Genomic DNA, 24,366 nt, shown 5'->3' with positions numbered 1-24,366 from the left:
CACATACATGTATGTTGTGTATTACAGTATGTTGTCAAACTGTTCATTATCCTGGCTGCAGCAATGCATGGCAGGGTATTGTAATCATTCTTGTGTGTGTGTGTCTGTGTCCTCATCTTCTTGTGTGTGTCTGTGTCCTCATCTTCTTGGCATGAGTTCCAGCCAGGTGGTACCATACACACTTCTAGTCCCGATACCAATGTTCAACCATCCATCATCCCAACCAGAGAAACAAACACGCACGCACACACGCACGCACGCACGCACGCACGCACGCACGCACGCACGCACGCACGCACGCACACACACACACACACACATCTTCTACCTTACTGCTATGTTTCATTGGGGGTCTGGCTGTCATAGCATATATTCTCATTACAGCACGTATGGTAGCTCCGTCATCTTTGCGTCTGTGTGTGTGTGTGTGTGTGTGTGTGTGTGTGTGTGTGTGTGTGTGTGTGTGTGTGTGTGTGTGTGTGTGTGTGTGTGTGTGTGTGTGTGTGTGTGTGTGTGTGTGTGTGTGTGTGTGTTGGGGGGGCAGACCTATGTTGCTGTCTGCTCTTCCTCACTTTCATTGATATCACACTGAGCACTTGGCCGTCGCTAAACTGACAGAGTGGACAGGAGAGACGTAGCCTGGCATGGCCAGACTAATATCACTGCGTAACCCGCCCCATTTTTGCATAGTGGGCCCTGATTGGTGCCCCACAACTTTGGAGGCAGGAAAATCCAATCACAACCGAGCGGGGCCTACCAAATCTGCCGAGGGCTATTTTTGTATTTGCACTGGCAGATTCATCTGGTTTCACTGGCAGATTCATCTGGTTTCACTGGCAGATTCATCTGGTTTCACTGGCAGATTCATCTGGTTTCCAGGCTAGGCGAGACATACAGTAGGTCTCTATGTTGCAGTGTGAAATGCTTCCAACTACAGGACATTTGGTGGACATTTTGTTATTTTATGGCAGCTACTGTATGTGTCATTGGACCACACTAAATGAAGTGAAGTGAGATGAGGGACAGAAGGATGACAAACATGGCGCATTGTTCGCAAGCTTGAGTTTCAAAATACTATAGTAGCTATGGTTAACAGTTCTGAAGTCATTGATGCCTGAGTGTGAAATTCAACTGTGGGATTGAAATGAGAGTATGTTTTGTATTGTAGTTAGTTATTTCACTGATAGAGTATTACATACAGTAGATCACATAGATGGCCACCGACAGAGGGATTGGGTGGCTGAGGTCTCATTACGAGTGTGAGGGGATTCTTACTCAAGGCTATATAAAGAAACTTGATGTATAAATGTATGTGCAGAGCAACTGAGTCAGACAATGACATCATTACTGCTGTGACTAACCCTGTATGTATACAGTTCATATAGATTCTCTTACAAATTGTGGAAGCACTGGCGGACTTCTCTGCATGTTAGACATTGAAAAACTGTATTTTTGATTTATTTTTTACTGTACTTTGTGTGATTTGTACTGTTTTATATGTATTGTACTCTTCTGTGATATGGATCTCCCTGGGTCTGAAATAAAGCATTGATTGAATGCAATTGTCCAGGAGGGTCCTGGCAGGATTTCAAACATAGCACAGGGTGGAGAGATTAAGCAAGAACAAGAGTGTGTTTGGGGTTGTGAGACACCAGAGTATATTTGAAATAAAGGAATCTTATTATGCAGGTGAGTGGGTTGATTCTGGACAATGTTTTCAGTGGTGGGGCTCTATAAGGACGATTATGTCAGTCACTTGATTCATCCAACACTTAGATCCCACACAAGATATCTCATGTTGTCAACCTCATGGCCTTTACTCTTGCACCGCCATTGGGCCAGAAATGTCCATTTGCACAAGATATACTGTATCTCACAATCCATACTGATGTTGTTGAACCCATGGCCCCGGCCGGGGTCAACAGCATCAGTATGGTCAATAGGCCAAAAGGTCAGCTTTGTGCACAAACCTCTGGGTTTCACCGGTGAGTTTTGTTAGTGTGCATCACTGACATTGACATTTAATATGATGATTATATTCAAATAAAATATTAATAAGGGATGTTCTTTTGCCAGAAATGAATGTGACGAGTGATCGGGCTCGACTAATGCCTGGCTATACCACTGATGGTTCACATCACTGTATACAGTATGACAACGTTTTGTCCACAAACGCTAATCAACAGCTGTAATTCTGCGTTCACACTGGCAGCTAAAAAAAGATACAAAGCTATAAAGCAGCTGCGTAGCATATCTGTACTGAGTATATCTGATGAAGTGTTGATCAACATGCTCACTGATGTCAGGCATGCGTCCGAAGAGCCAGAAAAATATAAAGGAAAATAAAAGCGTGTTAAAAAGTTAGAAAGAACACGGAATTGGCTGATGGAAATAATTCATTTTCCGTCCACAAGCAGGGAATGTTTAAAGCAGGAAGTTGAGTGGAAATGGTTAAACAACACTTTTGTAGCTTTATAGCTCCATGGAGCCAACTCAACTTGGATTGTAGCTTTATAGCTGCATGGAGCCAACTCAACTTGGTTGTAGCTTTGTAGATTTTGTAGCAGCTACAAACGTTACGTCGGGCATCACTTTGCATCTTCACAATGCTGGTTTCCATTCAAAATGAATGGTAGCTTGGTATCTGCCAGCACTAAGGCAATGTCCACTTGGTAAAGTTAGCTGTGTAAAGAGCCAGCTCTAGGGGCTGCGAGTGGGATTTTTAGATTTGTAATCCAGTCCCGTTCAGATGCGATTTATTTTTATAAAACAACCTAAAAAAACCCACTAGCTTCTTCTTGTATACAGTTCTCTGTGAGAGTATGGGTGAATTCAATTTATTTTTTAGATTATTTAGTGAATTCAGGTGTGCAGTTTCCAGAAAGGGATGAACAGCATTAAATACCCACCGACCTTGGTCCCCTGCAGCCTTATGCCAAACCCGTTGTCTCTAACCTTGGGGTCAAATTGGATAATGCACTCAAACTGGACAAACAGGTAAACTCTGTGGATAGTTCCAGTTTTTATCACCTGAGGCTGCTTGCCAAAATCAAGTCTGTGCTTTCTTTTAATGATTTTGAACGTGTCATTCACGCTTTTATCTCCACTCGTTTAGACTAGATTTTATTGTTGGTCTTTAAATCACTGAACGGTCTTGCGTCGCAGTATCTCTGTGACCTTATAGAGGTTTATACTCCCTCAAGGTCATTGCGTTCTGCTGGCCTGTTGAATCTCCAGGTCACAAAAAAGGCCAGAGGTGACCAAGCCTTTTCTGTCATAGCCCCCAAACTGTGGAATGGGACTCCCTTCCAATGTGAAACTGGCCCCCACCATCGAGACTTTTAAATATCGCCTTAAGACCCACCTGTACACCTTGGCTTTTAATTCCGTTTGAGAGTTCTATGTTTTTCTGTGGCTTTGTTGTTATGTGTCCTTTTCTACTGTGTGGTTTGTTGGTGTCTTTTGTTTTAGCTTTATAGTGTATTTAGCTTTTAACTTTCTGTACAGCACCTTGTAAACCTTGAGTTGTGAAATGTGCTATATAAATTAAGTGGATTGGATTATGAGACAGACTTGCAACATACAGTATTATGGTAAATACATAAATCGTTGCTGTCAGGAGGAAACCACCTAACTCCATTTTTGAGAGTTTTGATTATTTTTTTGCATAAATTAGTGCTATTGAACACCCTTTACATCTGTGTGTTGTTTAGAAAATATTGAACCAGTGAAAAGTATTAAAAAGCGCTTCGGACAAAACCTCTTAACTCCATTGGACCCTCAAACTGTCTGCTAAAGCAGCTAACTCCACCTCTCCCCCTCTCCTGCAAGTATACAATATATAAAGTCACAACACCAACTTTGATGAGGCAGTATTGCTTATAAATATAAGGTTTTCTTCATTTCCTGAAAAAAATATATTTGTAATTTTCTTAAAAACATGAAAATCATTTTGGAGTTAGGTGGTTTCTTCCTGACAGCAGAGATATATAAAAGCACTAAACCGTGGCCGTGGTGATATCATAGTTAATGCCTTGTGGGATAGATTGGTTGTCTTAACTGCATGTATGGTTTACAGATTGTCATGCTGTGATTGAAATGTGGGAGAAAGGAGTACCTGAAAAGGGCTGTAGAGCTTTTGTGCAACAATACAGCGTAAGAACCGATGGGTGAGAGGAGTGGAAAGAGAACAGCGGAGGAGAGCAAAAGATTACCACCATAGTACATCAGGCTTAGGTTCACGTCCCTAATGGTAACCATGGAAATAATTATAGAGCAGACAGACTGTGTGTGAAATAGTGAGTGTTACAGTTAGGGAGGGAGAGAGAGAAACACATGAGGGAAGGAGTAAGAGAATTGAACTAGAGAGGAGGGGAGACAGAAGAGAGAGAGGACAGAGAATGTGGAAAAGCAATAGAGCAATAGAGCGAGAAGAGAAGAGAAGAGGAGGGGAGTGGAGTGGAGAGAGCGCAAGGAAGGGTTTGGCAGCTGAAATGTCTTTTGGATTCCCTCTAAGCCTCTCTGCACTCTTATCATTGGGATATCATTGCAAGCTCTGTTGAAGCCGCTTGATGAAGCTTCACCACAAAGAACAGCAATAGTACCTCACAATGTTAACACAACCAAACAATAGTACCTCACAATAGTACCACGACAACACAATTACTACCAAACAATGGTACCACTACCACACAACAGTGTGGCACAAACAACACTAAAGCACAAATGGAGTGGGAAATATATATAGTTTTTTTCATTGGCCTAAAATATTATCCATGAATCCACTTGCTGACCGGCTGTCATCATTGAGCAATTTCTTTTATAGGGGGTTATATGCGACCATACCATTAACAACCTATAAGGCAAAATGTCAAAATTTCAAAGAGCCACTTCACCTGTGTATGTGTTTTATATTTTAGTCATGACGCCATGTTCATGACCAAAAACCTGTCATGAAAATATGGTCCCACTTCCTTCCTGGACTACAAAGTCACACCTCCTTTCAGCCTCTCCCTCTCCACAAGGAGCTCCTTTCAGCCTCTCCCTCTCCACAAGGAGGGGAAATGCACTGTTAATAGTTACACCTCCTTTCAGCCTCTCCCTCTCCACAAGGAGGGGAAATGCACTGTTAATAGTTACACCTCCTTTCAGCCTCTCCCTCTCCACAAGGAGGGGAAATGCACTGTTAATAGTTAGTAGCAGTACTTGTGCGCTCTGCTTGCGCACCAGTAGGACATGTATGGCCTACCTGTGTAGTGTGTGAAAGGCGCATGTTTTCACCTCGACAGAGTGCATTTCTAGTCTACTACTAAAAACGGCCATAGCTGTCATCACAAATGCGATGAGGTTTGCACATTTGGGCACATTTGGGCAAGTGGCTATGGCTGTTTTTAGCCAAAGGAGTGTTTTTTGTGCAAAACTAATGCTTGGAATGGATTCAGAATCATGAAAACCTCCTAGTTTGACACATCACATGCTACTTAAAGCATAATGACAATTTGAAAATGTTGCCTTATATGGGTTGTTGATGGTATTGTCACATATAAGCCCCTATAAAAGAAATTGCTCAATGATGACAGCCGGTCAGCAGGTGGATTCATGATTGTATAGATTATAGACAATAGGCCAATAAAAAAAACTATATTCCAAATTTCCCACTTTGAACAAAATAAGCCTGTTGGCTGCCGGACTAATACTGCATACCGAATAGCAGACGTAACATTAGCGATATGAGCTTGTTCTCGGCCGTTCCTGGCGCACGGCACCATTGCGCGACAGAGCATAAATTAACATTCCCACAAAATGCTACCTCATGTCCACGGTTTAAAAAGTTGATCCAATCCACTGGTTGTCATGGAAACAGATGTGAGATACACATTTAACTCTTTGGAAGTGGAATGCTATATATATATATATAAAGGACTGGACATTGCATACGTTGCTTGTTCAAAATTGGAAGCTTATCGTTGTGCGTGGTGCATCATTGTTTTGCATACTGTATTGCTGCTTGGATATTTATATCATTTCACTTTATGAGCAGCCAGCTATACTGTACATGTGTGTTACGGAATAGCATACAAACTCTTGGGAAATTATGTAAGAATTATCCATGTGCTGAACACCGGAATTCAAATTTTGATTGCTCATAATTTAGTAATGTTGCCTGTAGCAGGTTTGTGTGTGTGTGTGTGTGTGTGTGTGTGTGTGTGTGTGTGTGTGTGTGTGTGTGTGTGTGTGTGTGTGTGTGTGTGTGTGTGTGTGTGTGTGTGTGTGTGTGTGTGTGTGTGTGTGTGTGTGTGTGTGTGTGTGTGTGTGTGTGTGTGTGTGTGTGTGTGTGCGGCAAGCAGGTTGCTTTTCTATTTTGTGGATAGAATATTAGGCTGATGCCTCCCACACAGTTGCCCATAGCTCTGAACCTCACACTCATCTCAGTGGGAGGGAATAGGGAGGGAGGGAGGGAGGGAGGGAGGGAGGGAGCGATAGAGAAATAGAGAGAGAGAGAAGGGGGTCATGGCAAGTAAGGAAAAGGAAGGGAGAAAAAGAGTTTTGCGTCTCTCAAATGTATTTAGAATCACACATCTGAACTGCAACTGTCATTTAAAACCTAGCACTTCCACCATTGTCTTTCAATTTGAATAGCGTGTGTGCATGTGTGAGAGAGAGAGAGAGAGATACAGTAGAATGAGACAGAGATGGAAGGAGGGAGGGAGGGAGGGGCGTCAGAGGGAGATAGAGTAGAAGCGCAAGGCATCAGTGCATTGACGTTTCGTCCGTAGGCTAGTAGGCCTGCATGCACCTGTGCAGTCTTCTGTAGTCGGACAGGATATGACAGGCGGATTACGTTTGTGAGGCGGATTACTTTAGAAACCGAAGAACGGAGACTGAGAGTTGCCATTACAGAATCCTTTCTTTCTTTCTTTCTTTCTTTCTTTCTTTTTTTCTTTCTTTCTTTCTTTCTTTCTTTCTTTCTGTGCCAGCCATTGATTGGCAAACGGTCACTTTGGGTTTGCACTGCAGATTGCTGGCTGTGACGTTTGCTATTTTTGGTCCCTTAATTGATTCAGGGTTTTTCAAGACTGTGGCTTGGATTAGAATCTGAATGCTTCTCCATATTTTCTGACTGCTTGGGATCTGAAGACTCGTTTCTCAATTTGAAGAAGGATTTTGATTATTTTGCCATTCAGTCGCTGGTTGCACTCTAGTCCAGATAGCGCAGCAGATCAGTGCACGTTTTCAGTATGGAGATGCTTTAATTGACACACATACATAGCCTGCAGGCGGACAGGCGGACCACACGCTATTTCACACATGCATACTCACGCGCATGCATTTAAACATGCACACACAGTTTCTAGTATTTCATCCATCTATCAGCGTTAATAGTTTAAATTCTATTCTTTCTTTCTCTCTTTACAACGTCTATAAATGAAACCCACTGGAGACACAGCTCCAGCCTGACAACTTGATTTGGTGATGCAATGGCACTAAAGGACAACTAGAAAATCGTTGCGAAAACACATTACCATCTAAAAGATGAGAGAAATTCGTCCGAGCGCATCTGCCCTGGGTTACCGAGGAAACGGCGAGTTGAGGATCGGGGCGGAAGGCACCGAGGAGAGAGGACAGGGAGAAGCCGGGGAGGCACTCTCAGCGGTGCTGCCCGCCGCGGAACAACCGCTGCTGCTGCTGCCTGGACGAGAGGAGGAGCGGGGGAACATGCAGTGGAAGGACCAACAGCACTTCACTGTGCAATTATAACACTCGGCGGGCTTTTGGGATTGTTTGTTTTTCTATCTTTTTTTTTTTCCTTTCCACTAATTAGTCAGAGGATGCGAAATAACGAAGAGTGGCCTACATACCAACTGTCACCCTGTTCTCATAATGTGGCACATTTGGGTTATCTAAGGTATATTCAGCACTTTTGGAAGTAGAGAGGTCTGTAGTTGCAAATACCCCCACTGCACCTTATGGAGAGATATTCTCTTAAACTACCTGCACATCATTTTAACTTTCTGCAATTAATAAAATAGGTTATATATTTATTTATATATTTATTTATAGTGTAATAGCCTATTTGTATATAAAAAGACGTCTGTAGAATTGATTATTATGCTACAATAGGATCTACTGTATCTTCATACCTTGAAATAAGAAGAGCCGTTTCAATATGCCTTGGTAGAGGAGGCTAGTGAACTATTATTTATTCATAATATACCTATTTGTGTATTAAATATTTAAAGGCCATGGATTGATTTTATATCTGCACTCATCCATTTGTTAGTTGCAGGTTGGAAGTGTTTTGTGCTGTGGAGCTTCTGTCATGGGCTATTTTTAACAGGCTTTGTTTACAGTTGTCATTTTAGTTGCAGTATTTGTGATTCCTTTGTGATTTTTTTTAGTTTTCTTTTAACTTAATATTGGCCTTGAAACACTAGTGGTTGGTCATCAGCTCTGGTGTCTGGTATTTTGCTTTAAAAATGCAAATTTTGGTCATGGTAGGTATGGCCGATTTGGTAGTATTAAAAGCAAGACAGAAAGTAGTGACATGTCACTACTACTACTACTACAACTAGGTATTGGAGAAGTCTGTGGATTCCCTAGCTGACACCAACTTTTTATTTAAAGACTTTAATGTCACATTTCTGTTGAGGAGTATCGATTTCATATACTTTTCTTGGCCTAGTGGAATAAAAATAAAATAAGAAAAAGTACGAACTCACAGAGACCAAGTGGAATACAACACAATCAGCTTTCTCTTGACTGCCACCTGGCCCGGTTTGCTAGAGGTTGGATATCCAGAAACACTGTCTCTAGTGGTGTGGACAGAAAGTACAACATATCTCACCAAAACTGGGTAGGAACCTGTTTTCCTTTTTATTTGCCATATCTCCCTCTGAAATCCATATGTGTGTCCATCCCACTGTTGTACTCATATCACTGGATGCTGAAGTCAATGACTGATGCTTCAGATTTCACCCCATTTGCACACAGTACACCCCTCATGCACAATGACGCCACCTCTCTGAGTCTGACACTGATATAGCTATAGATGTATGATAACGTAACTGTGTGTGTGTGTGTGTGTGTGTGTGTGTGTGCGTGCGTGCGTGCGTGCGTGCGTGCGTGCGTGCGTGCGTGTGTGTGTGTGTGTGAGTGAGTGAGAGAGAGAGAGAGAGAGAGAGAGAGAGAGTGAGAGAGAGAGAGTTATATAGTGTGAGAGGGAGAGAGTGTGAGAGAGAGAGAGTGGGGGTGGGGTTTGGGGGTCCCCCTGACGTCACTGTGACATTACAAGCTCACGTGGATCATGGAAGTGGAACCCAGGCAGCAAGGAAGATCTGCTGGATTTGAGTATAATAAGGAAGTGCTTTTCTGGCCTGTAGTTCTCATTAATGGCCACAGAAGGATTCCCATGCCATTGATTACAATGGAGATTTGACAGAAGGATTAACCATGCCATTGATTACAATGGAGATTTGACGTTTTGTAAATGATCCCATTGGTCCCATTCATTTTAAAATTGATGATTCCCTGGAGCAACCCTGGAGGTGGCTCCAGTGTTGGTCAGGGGGTCAGATGTGATGCTGCCTATTCTCACCACCTGATGTCAGTTTGACAGGAAGTCTTGTATCCAGTCGCACATGCTTGGGTGTAGCCCTAGGTCTCAAAGCTTTGTGTCAGACTTTGATGGTACAATGGTGCTGAATGCTAAGCTGTCACGAACACTCGAACAGCATATGTATATATTTGTCCTTCAACTACTTGTTATCCATGTCATGTGGATGTCAAGAGAACGGTGTGGACAGCCATGGCAATAGCGCCATCTGTGGATCTGTTTTGACGGTATGCAAACTGCCAGGTCCAGTGAGACACAGGGAGACAGGTAGCGCCACCAGCTACTCAAAGCATTGGCTGACTATTGGGGTCAGAGCGACAGGTATCCAGTATATATTTCAATACAGTATAACATGTCATGTTGTGTTGATATTTATAATATGGTCGAATTGGAACACATTGAAGTTCTGCATTGTTTTCACTTAGCAACATAAACGTTTTTGGTTAAATTGTAGTCAATGTTCTCTCTAGGTCGTCCTCAGACGAGCCCTCCATCGTCGCTTCCAGTCATCCCGGTTTTCCATACATCTGGCCAGCTCGTTAGTGCTTTGCGCTCCTGCGTCGTTCTTGAGTACGTCCACATACGTTAATGTGGGACGTCCTCGTGACCGGTACCCGTGTGTTGGTTCCCACGGCACTAGTTTGCTGGCTGGCAGCTCTTGGTGTCTTTGGCAGTGTCCTGCTAGTCTCATTCTCCTGGCTGCTACTTTCTGGCTCACCCTCGGCATTCCTCATACAGATTCATGTTGGTAACGTGTGTACTCTTGCTGATGTTAAGTACTGCACGCATCATTCTGGTGTAGCACCCATCTAGAGACTTCTGCAGGGTTGGCTTCAGGGTCCAGCATTCAATGCCGTATAGGAGAACAGACTCTACCGCTGCATAGAAGAAGCTAAGTTTGGTTTGACGGGAGAGGTTGGAGTTCCATACACTAAGTGCCTCCCTCACTTAAGATCTTGCTCCGTTGAGTTGATCCAGGAGCCCAGGTACTTGAAGTCCTTGACTTCCTTTATAGGCCGTATTGTCAGGTCTCTTTTCGTTCAATTTAGTTCCCACATCATGGGCACTACTCATTCAATGCATTTTGGGTTACTTAAAAGTTCCACTCATAATAGGCCTATACGTATTTTGTCTCAAGCCAGAAATGTATATAAAACGTATAACCAAAAAATGAAAATGTTGTGCTGCTGATTTTGCTTGTAAAATTGATTTTGGCAACACAAAATCTTTCTCAAATGTCATAAATACATATAAATCTGAAACAAGTATTGGTCAGAATGATTACACTATATGGTATGAAACATTTATTTAAGTACCACAAAGTGTCACAGCATCTGACATTTGTATTTGGCTGTAACATTTGAACCAGATGAGCAACAAATGCAAACTTGGTGTCTATTTCATGTTACATTACAAACATGTTGGAATGCTTATCTCGCTACAACAATAGAAACCCCACTCCATGGAAGGAGACAGCTTTGGGACAGCACACTATGCCACAGTACATACAGTACAGTACAGTACGGTACAGTACAGTACAGTACAGTACAGTACAGTACAGTACAGTACAGTACAGTACAGTACAGTACAGTACAGTACAGTACAGGATGGTACAGCACAGTACAGTACACTACAGTATAGTATGCTACTGCATACTACAGTCTGGTACAGTAAAGTACAGTATGGTACAGTAAGGTACAGTATACAGTACATTATGGTACAGCACAGTTGGGTACTGTTAAATACAGTACAGTACAGTACAGTACAGTACAGTACAGTACAGTACAGGGCGGCTGTGGCTCAGGAGGTAGAGCAGGTCGTCCAATGATCCATGGGTCGGCGGTTCGAATCCCGGCTCCTCCTGTCTACATGTCGAAGTGTCCTTGGGCAAGACACTGAACCCCAAATTGCTCCCGATGTGCTGGTTGGTACCTTGCATGGCTTCTGCTGCAATCAGTGTATGAATGTGTGTGTGAATGGGTGAATGTAATGCACAATCTATGTAAAGCGCCTTGGATAAAGGCGCTATATAAATGCACCATTTACCATTTACCAGTATGGTGATGCAACATAGAATTGCTCCTCATTACTGTTTCACTGATCATGTTTCATACTACATACAGCATGACTGTGTGAATGCATGTGCTCCATTTATTGAGCTACACAGGGAAACGAAACTGTGGCAGTGGTAATTACAGTTTGAGCTACATGTGATCAGATATGCACAAGGTTATGTAACAGAACTAACCGCTGCATCATATTTTCAAATACTGGAAAAGCTGCATTGGATGTTTTAGTCACAATAGTTCATGGATCAAAAGCAAGCAGGGAGTCAACCAGTGTTCCATCACAACAAAGGCAAACATACAAAAAGCCCAGAGCGTTTCAGTGCTATTAAGACACCCACTCCCTCTCCAGCCTCCATCTCTGGCTCATGTGTTCCCTCCCTCCCCTCCAACTCCCCTTCCTCTCTCTGGCTACTCTTCTACCGTAATTCACTGCCTCTGTAACTCTCTCAGTTTCTTATTTTGTCGCTTTCTTACTTCTTGTTCCCTCTCTGCATGTCTCCGTCTCCATCTCTCTCTCTCTCTCTCTCTCTCTCTCTCTCTCTCTCTCTCTCTCTCTCTCTCTCTCTCTCTCTCTCTCTCTCTCTCCCCTCTTCTCTTGGACCTGCTCTTGCACTGTCCCTCCTACACCTACACATACACTTAGTATCCTCTCCTCGCTGTCTCTGCCCCCCGCCTTCATAATTTCTAGCTTACCTTCCTGTTATACTCCTGTGACTTGTTCCTCTCCCACTCTATATAAACTCTGTCTGTCTGTCTGTCTGTCTGTCTGTCTGTCTGTCTGTCTGTCTGTCTGTCTGTCTGTCTGCCTGCCTGCCTGCCTGCCTGCCTGCCTGCCTGCCTGCCTGCCTGCCTGCCTGCCTGTCTGTCTGTCTGTCTGTCTGTCTGTCTGTCTGTCTTAATTCCCTTTTCTGTCGCTGACTCTCCCTCTATTTTTCTTTATAACTCTGCCTCTTTCTCTTCCCGTCTCTCACTTGCACGCCTCTCTCTCTCTCTCTCTCTCTCTCTCTCTCTCTCTCAGAGGGACTAAGCTGGAAGCGGTTTCCACCCACACACTCTTGCTTCAGCTTTCAGCTTGACATCAGATTTACATTCACAATGAACAAGCACAGCATCTCTCACGCATCCCAGCACATGGCTACGCACAAATACATGTGAACATGCATGATGTGTGCACATACACATGCACACACTGGACTGCGTGTAAGCCGTAGGCGGTGTTCTCTGCATGCAAAGGCATGTAATTACACACAGACGTCCCTGTGTGATACACACAAGGACACACACACACAAGGACACACACACACACACACACACACACACACACACACACACACACACACACACACACACACACACACACACACACACACACACACACACAAACACTGCATATTTGTTTATTGTATATATATTCCTCAACTCAACTCTCAAATCCTCAATCCTCTCAAATGTAATACGTTTTTTGGGGTGATGTGATCATCGGCAACTTCCATCAACACAGATTTGATGCTATACAATTGAATGCCTATACTCTCAGTAGGCCTTAGATTATGCCCAACTATAGGGGGGGGGGATTGACCCCCTCAGCGTGCAGATAGGGGGGGATCGACCCCCTCAGTTTCATGAGGAGGGGGGGGGGATATCAGTTTAGTCCATGTGACATTAGTTGAATAACCTACGTTGTCAATCATCAATGGTAAGACGAGGTCGATCATGCCTGATGTCTCAGCATGTAGTATATATATATATATATAAGTATATGCAGTAAGCAGGCTGCAGGCAGACACTGCTGCTTGTGCCCTCAAGACACAGTTTTTCTACAGCACACACAATCAGGTAAGGATGGCTGGCTTTGCTGTGGCTGCATATGTTTTGCTGTGTTGGCAGTGTTTTGCCGTGAAATCCGCTAAAAAACGCAGAAAAACTGCGTAATTTTGTGCAAAAGTGGAGGGAATGTCCCCCCCTCCTCATGAATCCTCATGAAAATTTTCGATACCCCCAGATATGCCCCCCCAGTTATAAAATGCTATCTGCGCCCCGGTACGTACTGCAGTGTGTGCATGCGTGCATGCGTGCATGCGTGCGTGCGTACACGCATTAGCCTATAATAGCCAAAAATGCATGTGTGAGATCCATTAACTCATACAATTGCTTACTGTGTACTTTGTTACTCAAATGTAAGGTACTTGGGGGGTTGCCATGGCAACTAAATATAGAGACTGAGTTTAGATCAAAAGAGAGTGAGTGAGAAATTGAATGAAATGGACCTATCCAGTTTTAGTTTATTTTCCAGACTGATGCCTTTGTCAGAGAATCGTTCAAAGAAATGCTTAATGGATGCCGGATACAATGATGCTGTAAAGGGGAGGTGGTGAGAATAGAAACTCGGCAATCAGTTGCTGAATATTGAGAGACACTGAACGAGCATGAATACATTGAAAACCACGGCACAGCCTTATGGCACGTGCCGAACAACGCATCTTACATTCTTAACGATTCGATTTGCGCAGGTCTGTATGCGTTGTGACTCGTGAATTTGGCTTTATATGCCCACACACCATGGTAAAAAACAAGATCATTTGAAATCCAATTGTTATTCCAGCAGGCTGGATGCTTTATTGGTCTTAACTGGCCACTGTCATACTGCCCTGTGCCGCCATTGCCGAGTGAAGGCCAGCTCGTCGAGTTCATGATTTGACACGGTTTCGTTCTAATGAATTGCATTTTTATAGCGCTTTTCCAAGTGCTCAAAGCACTTTACAATGGTTCATTCATTCATACAATGGGAGGTGAAGCGGCGAACAGTCGACGCCAGCTTCCTCACTTCCCACATTCACACACCAATGGTGGCAAGCTCACACCGACCAACTCTTTGGAGGTAATGTAGGGTTCAGTGTCTTGCCCAAGGACACTTCGACATGTGGATAGGAGGAGCCGGGATTCAAACCACCGACCCAGGGATCATTGGACATCCTGGTCTACCTCCTGAGCCACAGCCGCCCCAGTTCTATAAAGGTTAAACTGAATTATATCCAATATTATCTTCATTGTTTTGTTATGTTCTGTTACCACATCTTGTGGACCTTGGCACAATAGGATTTTGCTTCTTATACCTGTATGAGTAGTGACAAATAGATTCTCTTTATTCTTGATAATCTTTGTTCAGTAATATCCTGGGGCATGGTAAGCAGAAGTCAAGTAAAAGCAATCTCAATTATTGTTATGTAAAGATGAACAGTGCGGCTTAATAAAATAAAAGCCTTGCCTGTGACATAATGCTGGAAAAATGCACAACTTGAGGCTTTAGTCCTGTCGGTTTTGTGGAGAATCCGTCTCCATTATCCTGCTGTGGCCAGGCGGCGATTATGGAGATGGATGGATGGATGGATGGATGGATGGATGGATGGATGGATGGATGGATGGATGGATGGATGGATGGATAGATGGATAGATAGATAGATAGATAGATAGATAGATAGATAGATAGATAGATAGATAGATAGATAGATATAGAGCTTCTATACAATATACAATTATATACGGAGGAGCAGTGAGTCAATTCACATACTGTCTGCTTATAAAGGTGTGTGTTCTATATAGCTTTAGCCACAGGACCGGTCTCACTATTATATATTATATCACTACTATATAGGATGGTTATGGTGGAAGCCATGACAGCAGAATCCTAGACCTAGGATGGTTATGGTGGAAGCCATGACAGCAGAATCCTAGACCTAGGATGGCTATGGTGGAAGCCATGACAGCAGAATCCTAGATCTACTATATAGGATGGTTATGGTGGAAGCCATGACAGCAGAATCCTAGATCTACTATATAGGATGGTTATGGTGGAAGCCATGACAGCAGAATCCTAGATCTACTATATAGGATGGTTATGGTGGAAGCCATGACAGCAGAATCCTAGATCTCCTTTTTTATTCTTTCTACAATCTGCCTTCTCTGGAGGAGGCGAACTGATTACTGTAGTTTGGGAAATATTACTTTCTGAAGGACATCTAGATGTTGCTGTTCTGAGGGATTTTAATTGAGGTGGTTATGGTTATGACTCACTGTGTAATGATAATCTGAACTCTGATGGTCCCAGGCATGTGGCTCCTGTTAATTGCTGGTGATTAAGGCTTTATAAGGAATAGCATCAGTCACCTAAGAATCTGTTTATTTCCAATTTCCAAACAACCGTGGCCAAATTGACCAAGTCTTTGGGGGAAACTGTCACGCCTGGCTGGCACCCCCATACAGTCTATGGCTGCCGTTACATCATCAGTGTAGTCAAGACCTCTATCTTGCTTTAACGGTTTCATGACATTCATTTTCATTTGTGAATCACAGACAGCAGGAAAATCAGAACACTTGTTTGAGCCAGAAAACCCCAGACCACAGAAAATCTACTGAATGTTAAAAGTTCAGGTTTCTTGGGTGCAATTGAGCTCAGAAAACCTACAATTCCTTTAAACACAGTGAAAAGGGACAAAGTCGTGGCCACTGAGAGGCAATGGCAAAAAGGAAGTACTGTAATCTATATCTAACTAATATTTTTAGTAATTGTGTCCTCAAAATGTGAGGATGAAATTTGAGGACGGAATTGGCGCTGTGATGGGCTGGAAGGTGTGTCATTCTGCGTTGTGATTGGCTGAGCATCACATAACTGGTGTGCCGCCGGGGACACCCGTTATAATATAAGTGGCAGATAGCGGGGAGAGAGAGACAGAAGGGGAGAGAGAATGGGGAGAGAGAGTTAGCTGAGAGAGAGGGAGGGGGAGATAGAGGTGGGGAGAGCTGTGTATGTCATAGCCCCGAACGGGTATGGACTTGGAGTATATATTAATTGAGACGGCACCGGGAGGAAACCCTCTGGCGAAATGGACATAGTGGCCGAATTTGGTATTGCAGCTCGAGCCAGCGCTCGGCCGTTGACTATCATTGCGCACGTTCATGTTATTAGGCCCATGACACGTGAACGCTATGTTTCATACGTGAACGCGCGCAAATGGCGCAATGATAGTTAACGGCCAACGCGTTAATGTTATTGGGGCAATCCATCCCAGAATGCACTCTGTTCCTACCCGGAAGGAGGAGTGAAATCGCCTCATGCGCTTAATGCAAGTGGATGGGAGGAGAAATCCGGTGCCGTCTCTATTAATATATATATATATACTCTAAGGTATGGACTTGTATGGTTGTATGGTTGTATATACTAGTAGTATTTGATCAACATTTTACAGAAGATACCTTTATGGGGTTATTCAGGTGTCATAGTAGTAATACAGTACAATACATACAGTAGATTACTGTTGGAACTGCGCTTGTATAGTCCTGCTGGGATTTGCAGACAGTGTGGAAAGGGAGTTGGCTGATAACACAGCAGGTGCTGCTTCACCCTTGTTGGTACGCAGTACGCAGCCATTCTGTTTTGAAAGGTTTTAGCTTGTTTTTCTGTTCTTTGTTTTGTAGTTAATGGAGTATTCCTTCCACAGCGAGGTGGATGCAGTGACAGTTCAGCACGTAGTTGCACATTAGCAGAGGACGTGGACTGGACATAATACTCAAAGTATAGATCAGTGGTTCTCAGACTTTTAAATGTGGTTCCAGTTGTATACTGTCAGAGTTACAGACCTGTAAGGGTCCATTTAGAACCCCTTCACGGAACACTGAGAGCCCCTGGGACCCCACTTTGCTCTATACTTGTAACAGTTTTCTAGAAATGTTAAAAAAATATATAAATACTAAATAGTGTAAAAGTGAAAACAGCGGATCTACAATGTCACGGTGCATCACAACGCATTTTTCACATATATATTTTAAAATTTGGCTTAGTGGTTAATTCATAATTTTTCCCTTCTACAATATACAAAAATAAATGTTTTGTCTTTGAAATGTACCGGAGTGAAAGTCTCCAAAAATCCAAATACTAGTAAAGTACACATCCTCAAATAATTAGAGAGAGAAACAAGTAGTACTCTTTCGGTCCTTTTATCACTCCATTCACCACTGGGGATGTAATAAATACAGCTACAGTACATACAGTTTGTTCCCTGTATGTTGTCTTCTCACTTTAATTTTGAAAGTGTGAATTTCACGAGAGAGAGAGAGAGAGAGAGAGAGAGAGAGAGAGAGAGAGAGAGAGAGAGAGAGAGAGAATGTGGGGCTGACGAGAGGTAGAAGGATAGATGTACTATTTGAATTATGTAAAATAACAATGTGGGAGAGGAAGTGTGTGTGTGTGTGTGTGTGTGTGTGTGTGTGTGTGTGTGTGTGTGTGTGTGTGTGTGTGTGAGTGTGAGTGTGAGTGCGTGCGTGCGTGCACAAGTATTAGAGTGCCTGTCTGATGAGAGGCTGGTAGAGAGACATTGAGGGATGACTTAACATGAATGAGATAGAGAACCAGAAGCAGGCACACTGAGACAGCGAGGCAGAATACAATAAGAGAGAGAACATAACAGTCAGAATATTCCGCTACAAATGTAATAGGGTTAGAATTGATCTACCCCAAGAGGATAAAAAGAGGAAAGGGCATGGAAGAATGAAGAGAAAAAAAGCCACAATGCATTCCACAGTCCACATGCTGTCATTCTAGTCTGAAAACTCTATGACAACATGATATCCCAAATATCGATTAGAAATTTGGCTTGGTTAGAATTAGGCTTGGTTTGGCTTGGTTCCCATTAAGACCGGGAAACTGGGAAAGCTTCTGTCATTTTAGGTTTTAGCGTGTTGTCTATTAAAAGAAATTCAGATAACAAGCTCACAGCGCGTCACTAAGGGGTGTAATGATATACTGTAGTAACTGCATCGAAAAATCCATTTTAATTTCAAGAATCGAATGGAAATGGAAACTCAACATATCGTATCGTTTGACTTTGTATCAAATCAAATAATCAATTGTATCAATACTAAGCACTTGTGCTTTGTATTTAGCAATTTTAAAAAGATAAAACCATTCCATTCCATATCACTACACTTGTTCTATCGATAAATGTATGTATTCTCTCTATGTGTTCATGTCAAGGTGCAGGTTTGTCCACTATGTGTTCAAATATAATGTCTAGATGTATTTGCCAGAGAATCACTGTGTTTACTTTATATCCATAATAACAAATGTTTCCCTTAAAAAACCTGCTCTATCCACATGTTTCACACAGATTTAATGTTTTTGCTAAATAGCTACACATAGTTACTCAGTTACGCCAGAATTAACCAATATCGTCCATGTATCGTATCGTCAACCATGTATCGTGATATGTATCGTATCGCTGTTAACATGTATCGTTGCATCCCTACACGTCACACATCTGCTATTTTTGAACATTTTGGAAAACTCTTGAAATAACTACTGGTTTGGAAGGCATAATCGGCCTCTGGTCTTAACGGGTTAACTTCACAGTGTGATGGTTGACCTAAAGGTCACTGTACTGTACGTACTGTAGGTGAGAAGGAAGAGTGGGCTGCTCCAGCCAGGCCCTGTGGGCCTTTACACTATATCCCTCATTCATGGAAGGGTTTATTCCCTTACCGGATAATTCACCGCTTTAGGCACAGACTTGCAGACGGAAGTCAATAAGTGTTTTGTTTGTTTAATGCTCACTACACTCTCGTCCCTTGCTCCATGCACCCCCCCCCCCCCATCCATCCGGCCTTTGCTCCGTTCATGCACTCCATGCAGACTATTAATGTTAGCTTTGTCTCACATCACGGCATAAAATCTATCCCTGCGTTTCTATCAGTAGCTGAGCCACACGCGCACGCGCACGCGCACACACACACACACACACACACACACACACACACACACACACACACACACACACACACACACACACACACACACACACACACTCTCTACTTACAGAATTCCCCTTTACCCCTTGACGGGTTACTAGGCTGAGGGTAGAGCAAGCCCACATGACTTTATGGTTTCCAGTTACCTTTGACCTCCATCTAGATCGTACCTTGTTTCATTCCGGCTTTCATTCTTCCAGGTGCTTCCATCAATCAAAATGAACAAAACAACTATTGTGTCTGTTTATTTCTGTAAATACCTTTTCTCTCCTACAGTTTCTCAATCTACTGTCTTAGCCCCGCTGTGCCTCTCTTGACCTACAGTAATGGCATTCCGCCCTTTTTTATTTCTGTTTCTCTGTTGTTTTGTCTCGGTCTCACCTGTCGACTTGCTTCTTTCATAGATCATCGCGCTCGGCGGAAGAGCATTGCCACCGGGATTAAACAGCCGAGCATGGAGGTCCCTCCCGCCGCCCCCCCTCAACCCTTCCGACAATCCGTGAGTAACCCCCGCTGGCCCCGTCCCCGCTCGCTGCCCCCATCCCTCTCTTTGCCCCTCTCCCTGCCCCCCCCTTCCTCGGTTCCGGAGCGCACCTGCGGGTGCCGCTCGCGTAGAACCCCGCCTCTCCTCTCTCCCGTACGCCCACTGACTGTCTCCCCTTGCCTGGCCCTCCCTATGGGCCTCCCTATGGGCCTCCCTATGGGCCTCCCTATGGGCATGCCATCATGCCATTTTCCCAGAGGCTCCAAGAAGGCTCCCAGCACACCCCCGCTGCCCCGCTCGCTGCCCCTCTCCCCCTCACTGTCCCTCCCCCTGCCCCGTCACTCACCCACTGCCTCCTCCTCCTCCTTCCCCCCCTTCTCATACTGGGGCGGAGGAGACTGGAGGGCGGCCGCCATTCCGAGTCCAGTGGCGGGACCATATATCGCACCACTGCCCCCTATTGAGGTACGTGACACAAGCCCTCCTGGAGAGAAGTTTTCCTCCCGATCCCTGTGTGACCTCAGTTTTGTGCGGTTCACCGTGCTGCAGACTTTTATGATTAGATGTTGCATACTTTTTCAAACTTGTGTCAGACAGACTGGATAATCAAGCCAGTATTAGTCATTCAGACCATTAGCATAGAACCAACAGATGGAGCCAAGTATTTAGTCATATCCCCAAGACAGGTTTGAAAGGCATTCAACTCATTCCAAATGACTGGGTGTCGTTTCCTGTTAACAAACGGTGAGACACATTGCTCTTGCAGTGCATCATGGTAAATGTGAGAAAAACACAAAAACTAAGACAAAAACGCAACATTTTTCTCAGAGTTTAATGGTCATTACATATTGACTGTGTGTGAATGACACTTTTGCCATTTAGAAATATTGTTTTAAGAAAACTGCAGGATTCCTAATCCTTTATTTCCCCACTCTCAACTTCAACTCTTTATTAAATGAAAAATGCCACCAAATACATTTATAATTGTAGCATTTTAAATATGTTCTGCCTTAATTTGTCTTAAACAGCTGTTGATATATTGTGAAACTATTCTGTCCTATCGAGGTTTAACATTAATTTGTTGAATGTAAAGTATGGATCCTCTGTAGGACAAACTGTACAACTGTGTACATTTTCAAATTGGAACCAGTGGCATGCATGATGCTGGTGCTGTACTATTACCATATTGCACATGATCTCTACACTATGGTACACCGCTGCCCACTGTTGGCCACATTATGACACTTCAGCATTCATAAACTCATAAATGGATGTGTGTAGGCGTACCCTTAGATTAATATTATTGGTTCCCTTCATCATGCACCACATTTCATGTGTGCCTGCACATGGAATCTTCCTCCGGTTACTTTTCATTTATCGTATTCATTTCTACTGCATTTCACATTGTCTTTGTAGAACTTGTCATGTGGCCTCTTTGTGGGACAAACAAACGCACATCTGACGTTTTTTCATCTTGCACCTTTTAGTTTTTTTATTTGATTATTTGTTTGTTTGTTAGTTTATTTATGTATTTATTTAATCATGTCCACAAACCCATAGTGTGAATCCATCTTTTACCCCTGGGCTCATTCACCCACTCCCCCTCTCCTCTCCATGCCACGCACTTTAAGTGGCGAACAGTAACTACAGTAAGTACAGTACTTACTTCACTTGAGTACTGTACTTAAGTACATTCTTTGAGTATCTGCACTTTACTTGAGTATTTGTATTCCTACATAATTTCACTCCACTACATTTTAAAGACAAATTGTACTTCTATAATAATAATAATAATAATGGACTCCACTACATTTCTATCAATACAGCAATGCATTGATATTAAAACGTTATTGTTTTATTTTAAATAATTTGTACTGCTAGTATTTTTTAAAGGCATGTACATTTTAATACTTTTAAAAGCATATACTCCACTCCATACTCCATAAATTACAAAGATCATTTTCAAATTGCAATAATAGTGAAAGGTGAGCTTGCACATTGTCTATTTTCACTACCTTTGAAACGAGTTTCAAAATGTATTTCAGTGAGTAATTCATAGTGTAGTTTTTTCCCTTCCTAGATATATCCAAAAATACAAAATAGGCTACTCAAGTATAAGTTTTATTAAGGATTGAGGTCGATTAAAAAAAAGGCTTCAAAATCCTAAAACCTATGTTTCTATGTCAGTGGTGCTCAACCTTTTTCATGACAAGGACCCCCAGAATTATATTTGGCAGTGGACCCTCATCTGAAAATATGTTGTTCCAGGTACCCCCCAGAAGCAAAGATTTGAGTTAAAAATGTTCGCTCTGAAAGAATATACTGTCTATTAAAAATATTTGTGCCACATTTTCGCGATTTTTCAAAAATAGCAGATCTACTGTACAATCTCGTAGCGCGGCACTCCTAGCGAGGCACTCTGTGCTGCGTTACGAGCTTGTAGATCTGCTAATTTTCAATAGCTAAAGTATAGTATAATGCTTAAAACACCAAAAGGGGTTCCCGTCCAGAATGGGCAAGTAAATGTACTCAGTTACATGTCCACCACTGCTCATTGGTCCTCCTCTCCTTCCCGTTCCAGAGTTTCCTCAGTAGAAGGTTGAAGGGCTCCATCAAGAGGGCTAAAAGTCAGCCCAAACTGGACCGCACCAGCAGCTTCCGCCACATGATCCTCCCCCGCTTCCGCAGTGCAGACCAAGACAGGTTAGTACAGCCATCCTCAACCCATGGGCTGGGGCTCACTGGTGGGTCGTGACTCGTGAAGATGTTGCAAGTGGTAAAAAAAAAGAAACAATCTGCAATCTGCACACTATCTTCGACGCTCAAAGAATTATCTTTCCTTATGATATCATTCCAGGTCAGGTACTTTAGATAATTTCAGTTTATGATAACATTGTCACCCACTTTGACCGTGAAGTCTTTGGCCTTGCAGAGGTTAATTCTGGACCCCCCCTCAAAATGTATTCAGTTTTTCCCAGGTGTAATGATAGTTTGTTGCACATCAGCTGCACATCTACCAAGTTCAGAGCTGAGGACTTTCTCAACATGCAATTTCTCCTTTAAAGCAGGATTACTGAGTCATCCGCGAACAAGAAAAAATTGCAGAACATGTCGATGGCATGTCGTTTACGTACACAGTAAAGGCCCTAGTTTGCTTCCTTGAGGAACCGCAGCTCAATGGGAGGGCTGAGGACAGGGTTCAGTTCACCTCACCACCTGTGAGTTGGTTGGTGAGGTGACAGGATCTCATCCAACTTATCAATCAGTATGGAGTGATTTACACTGTCAAATGCCTTGGAGATCCCAGATGACCATGCCGCAGTATTTGCCCGAGTTCACCTCATGTTTTGATGTAGTCGGTCAAATAGAGTAAGCAGCTGTTAGTGGAGTGGGATGTTCTGAAGCCAGATTATTATTATTATTGAGGGGCGCTAGTCGCTCCTGTGCCCAGCTTTGTGTGTTTGTGTGTACCCCATAGTGACGATTTGATTGGCTGAGCACCACATAGCGATAATTTGATTGGCTGAGCAATGTACGTATTGAGGATAAAAAGTGAACAGAAACAGAAAAGTGAGGACGCCAATTGTGATTGGCTGGAATAAGATGATGTATGATGATGCATGATGATAAGAGCGCCCCTCACTTCTCACGGGTGTGATATTTTTTTCATCAGGATACTTTTTCGACCTGTTCATATAATAACCTCTCTATAACCTTCGACCTGTTCATATAATCTAGCTATAATCTTCTATAGAACATAGAATTGAAACAGGGCGGTAGTTGCCAGGGTCTTATTGACTTCCTTTTTGAGGGGCGCTGCCCAGCTTTGTGTGTTTGTGTGTACTCCATATCAATGATTTGATTGGCTGAGCACGGAATTGAGATGATTTGTTTGGCTGAACAATGTACATATAGAGGGTATGCGCGTGACATCATCGTACCTGGAAGTTATGCGGGAACGCCCACTGAGTGGCAAAAAACTGCTTTCTGGCCTTGACAGCCCATTCATCCAAACAGAAAAGTTCTGTCTGATTGCATTAAACAATGTTAAACTCACCAACATTGCAGCTGTACGAAAAGCTTGAATTAACCTCTTTCTATCTGCAAAGTTTTTGTTTCATAAAAATCCACCTTAGAAACGTTATGAGCTACTTTCTGTCAAGAAATGCCCTGCATTTGATTATTATGATTATGATTATTATGATTAAGTGTCAGAGTTTGGAGTTTGGTGTCAGTGCTTGTTTTCAATAACAAACCATTTTTCTGCCTCCTGCATTATGTGACATTTAGAAACAGGTGGTACGCAGGACGGTTGAGTGATTTCCAACGAGCGCTGCTGCTCAATGTTTTGCCACTCAGTCTAGATGAGGGGGGCGTGTCCTGATGGGAAAATCATGCATGTG

At 43.0% G+C, this 24,366-nt stretch overlaps 1 protein-coding gene across 1 annotated transcript in view; it reads left to right on the top strand.

The window, feature by feature from the left end:
* The window catches only part of syngap1b (synaptic Ras GTPase activating protein 1b), a 109,898-nt gene that overhangs the window by 45,815 nt on the left and 39,717 nt on the right, over positions 1–24,366 (top strand). Inside the window, exons 3-4 of the mRNA XM_079502922.1 lie at positions 19,884–20,428; positions 22,545–22,666. Coding sequence (XP_079359048.1) covers positions 19,884–20,428; positions 22,545–22,666 — 667 coding nt within the window. The remainder of the gene's footprint in view (positions 1–19,883; positions 20,429–22,544; positions 22,667–24,366) is intronic.

Source organism: Electrona antarctica (assembly GCF_951216825.1).
Source record: "Electrona antarctica genome assembly, chromosome: 6".
Classification (NCBI taxonomy): domain Eukaryota; kingdom Metazoa; phylum Chordata; class Actinopteri; order Myctophiformes; family Myctophidae; genus Electrona; species Electrona antarctica.
Note: the sequence above shows the minus strand (reverse complement) of the source record. Positions and strands in the feature narration are given on the sequence as shown.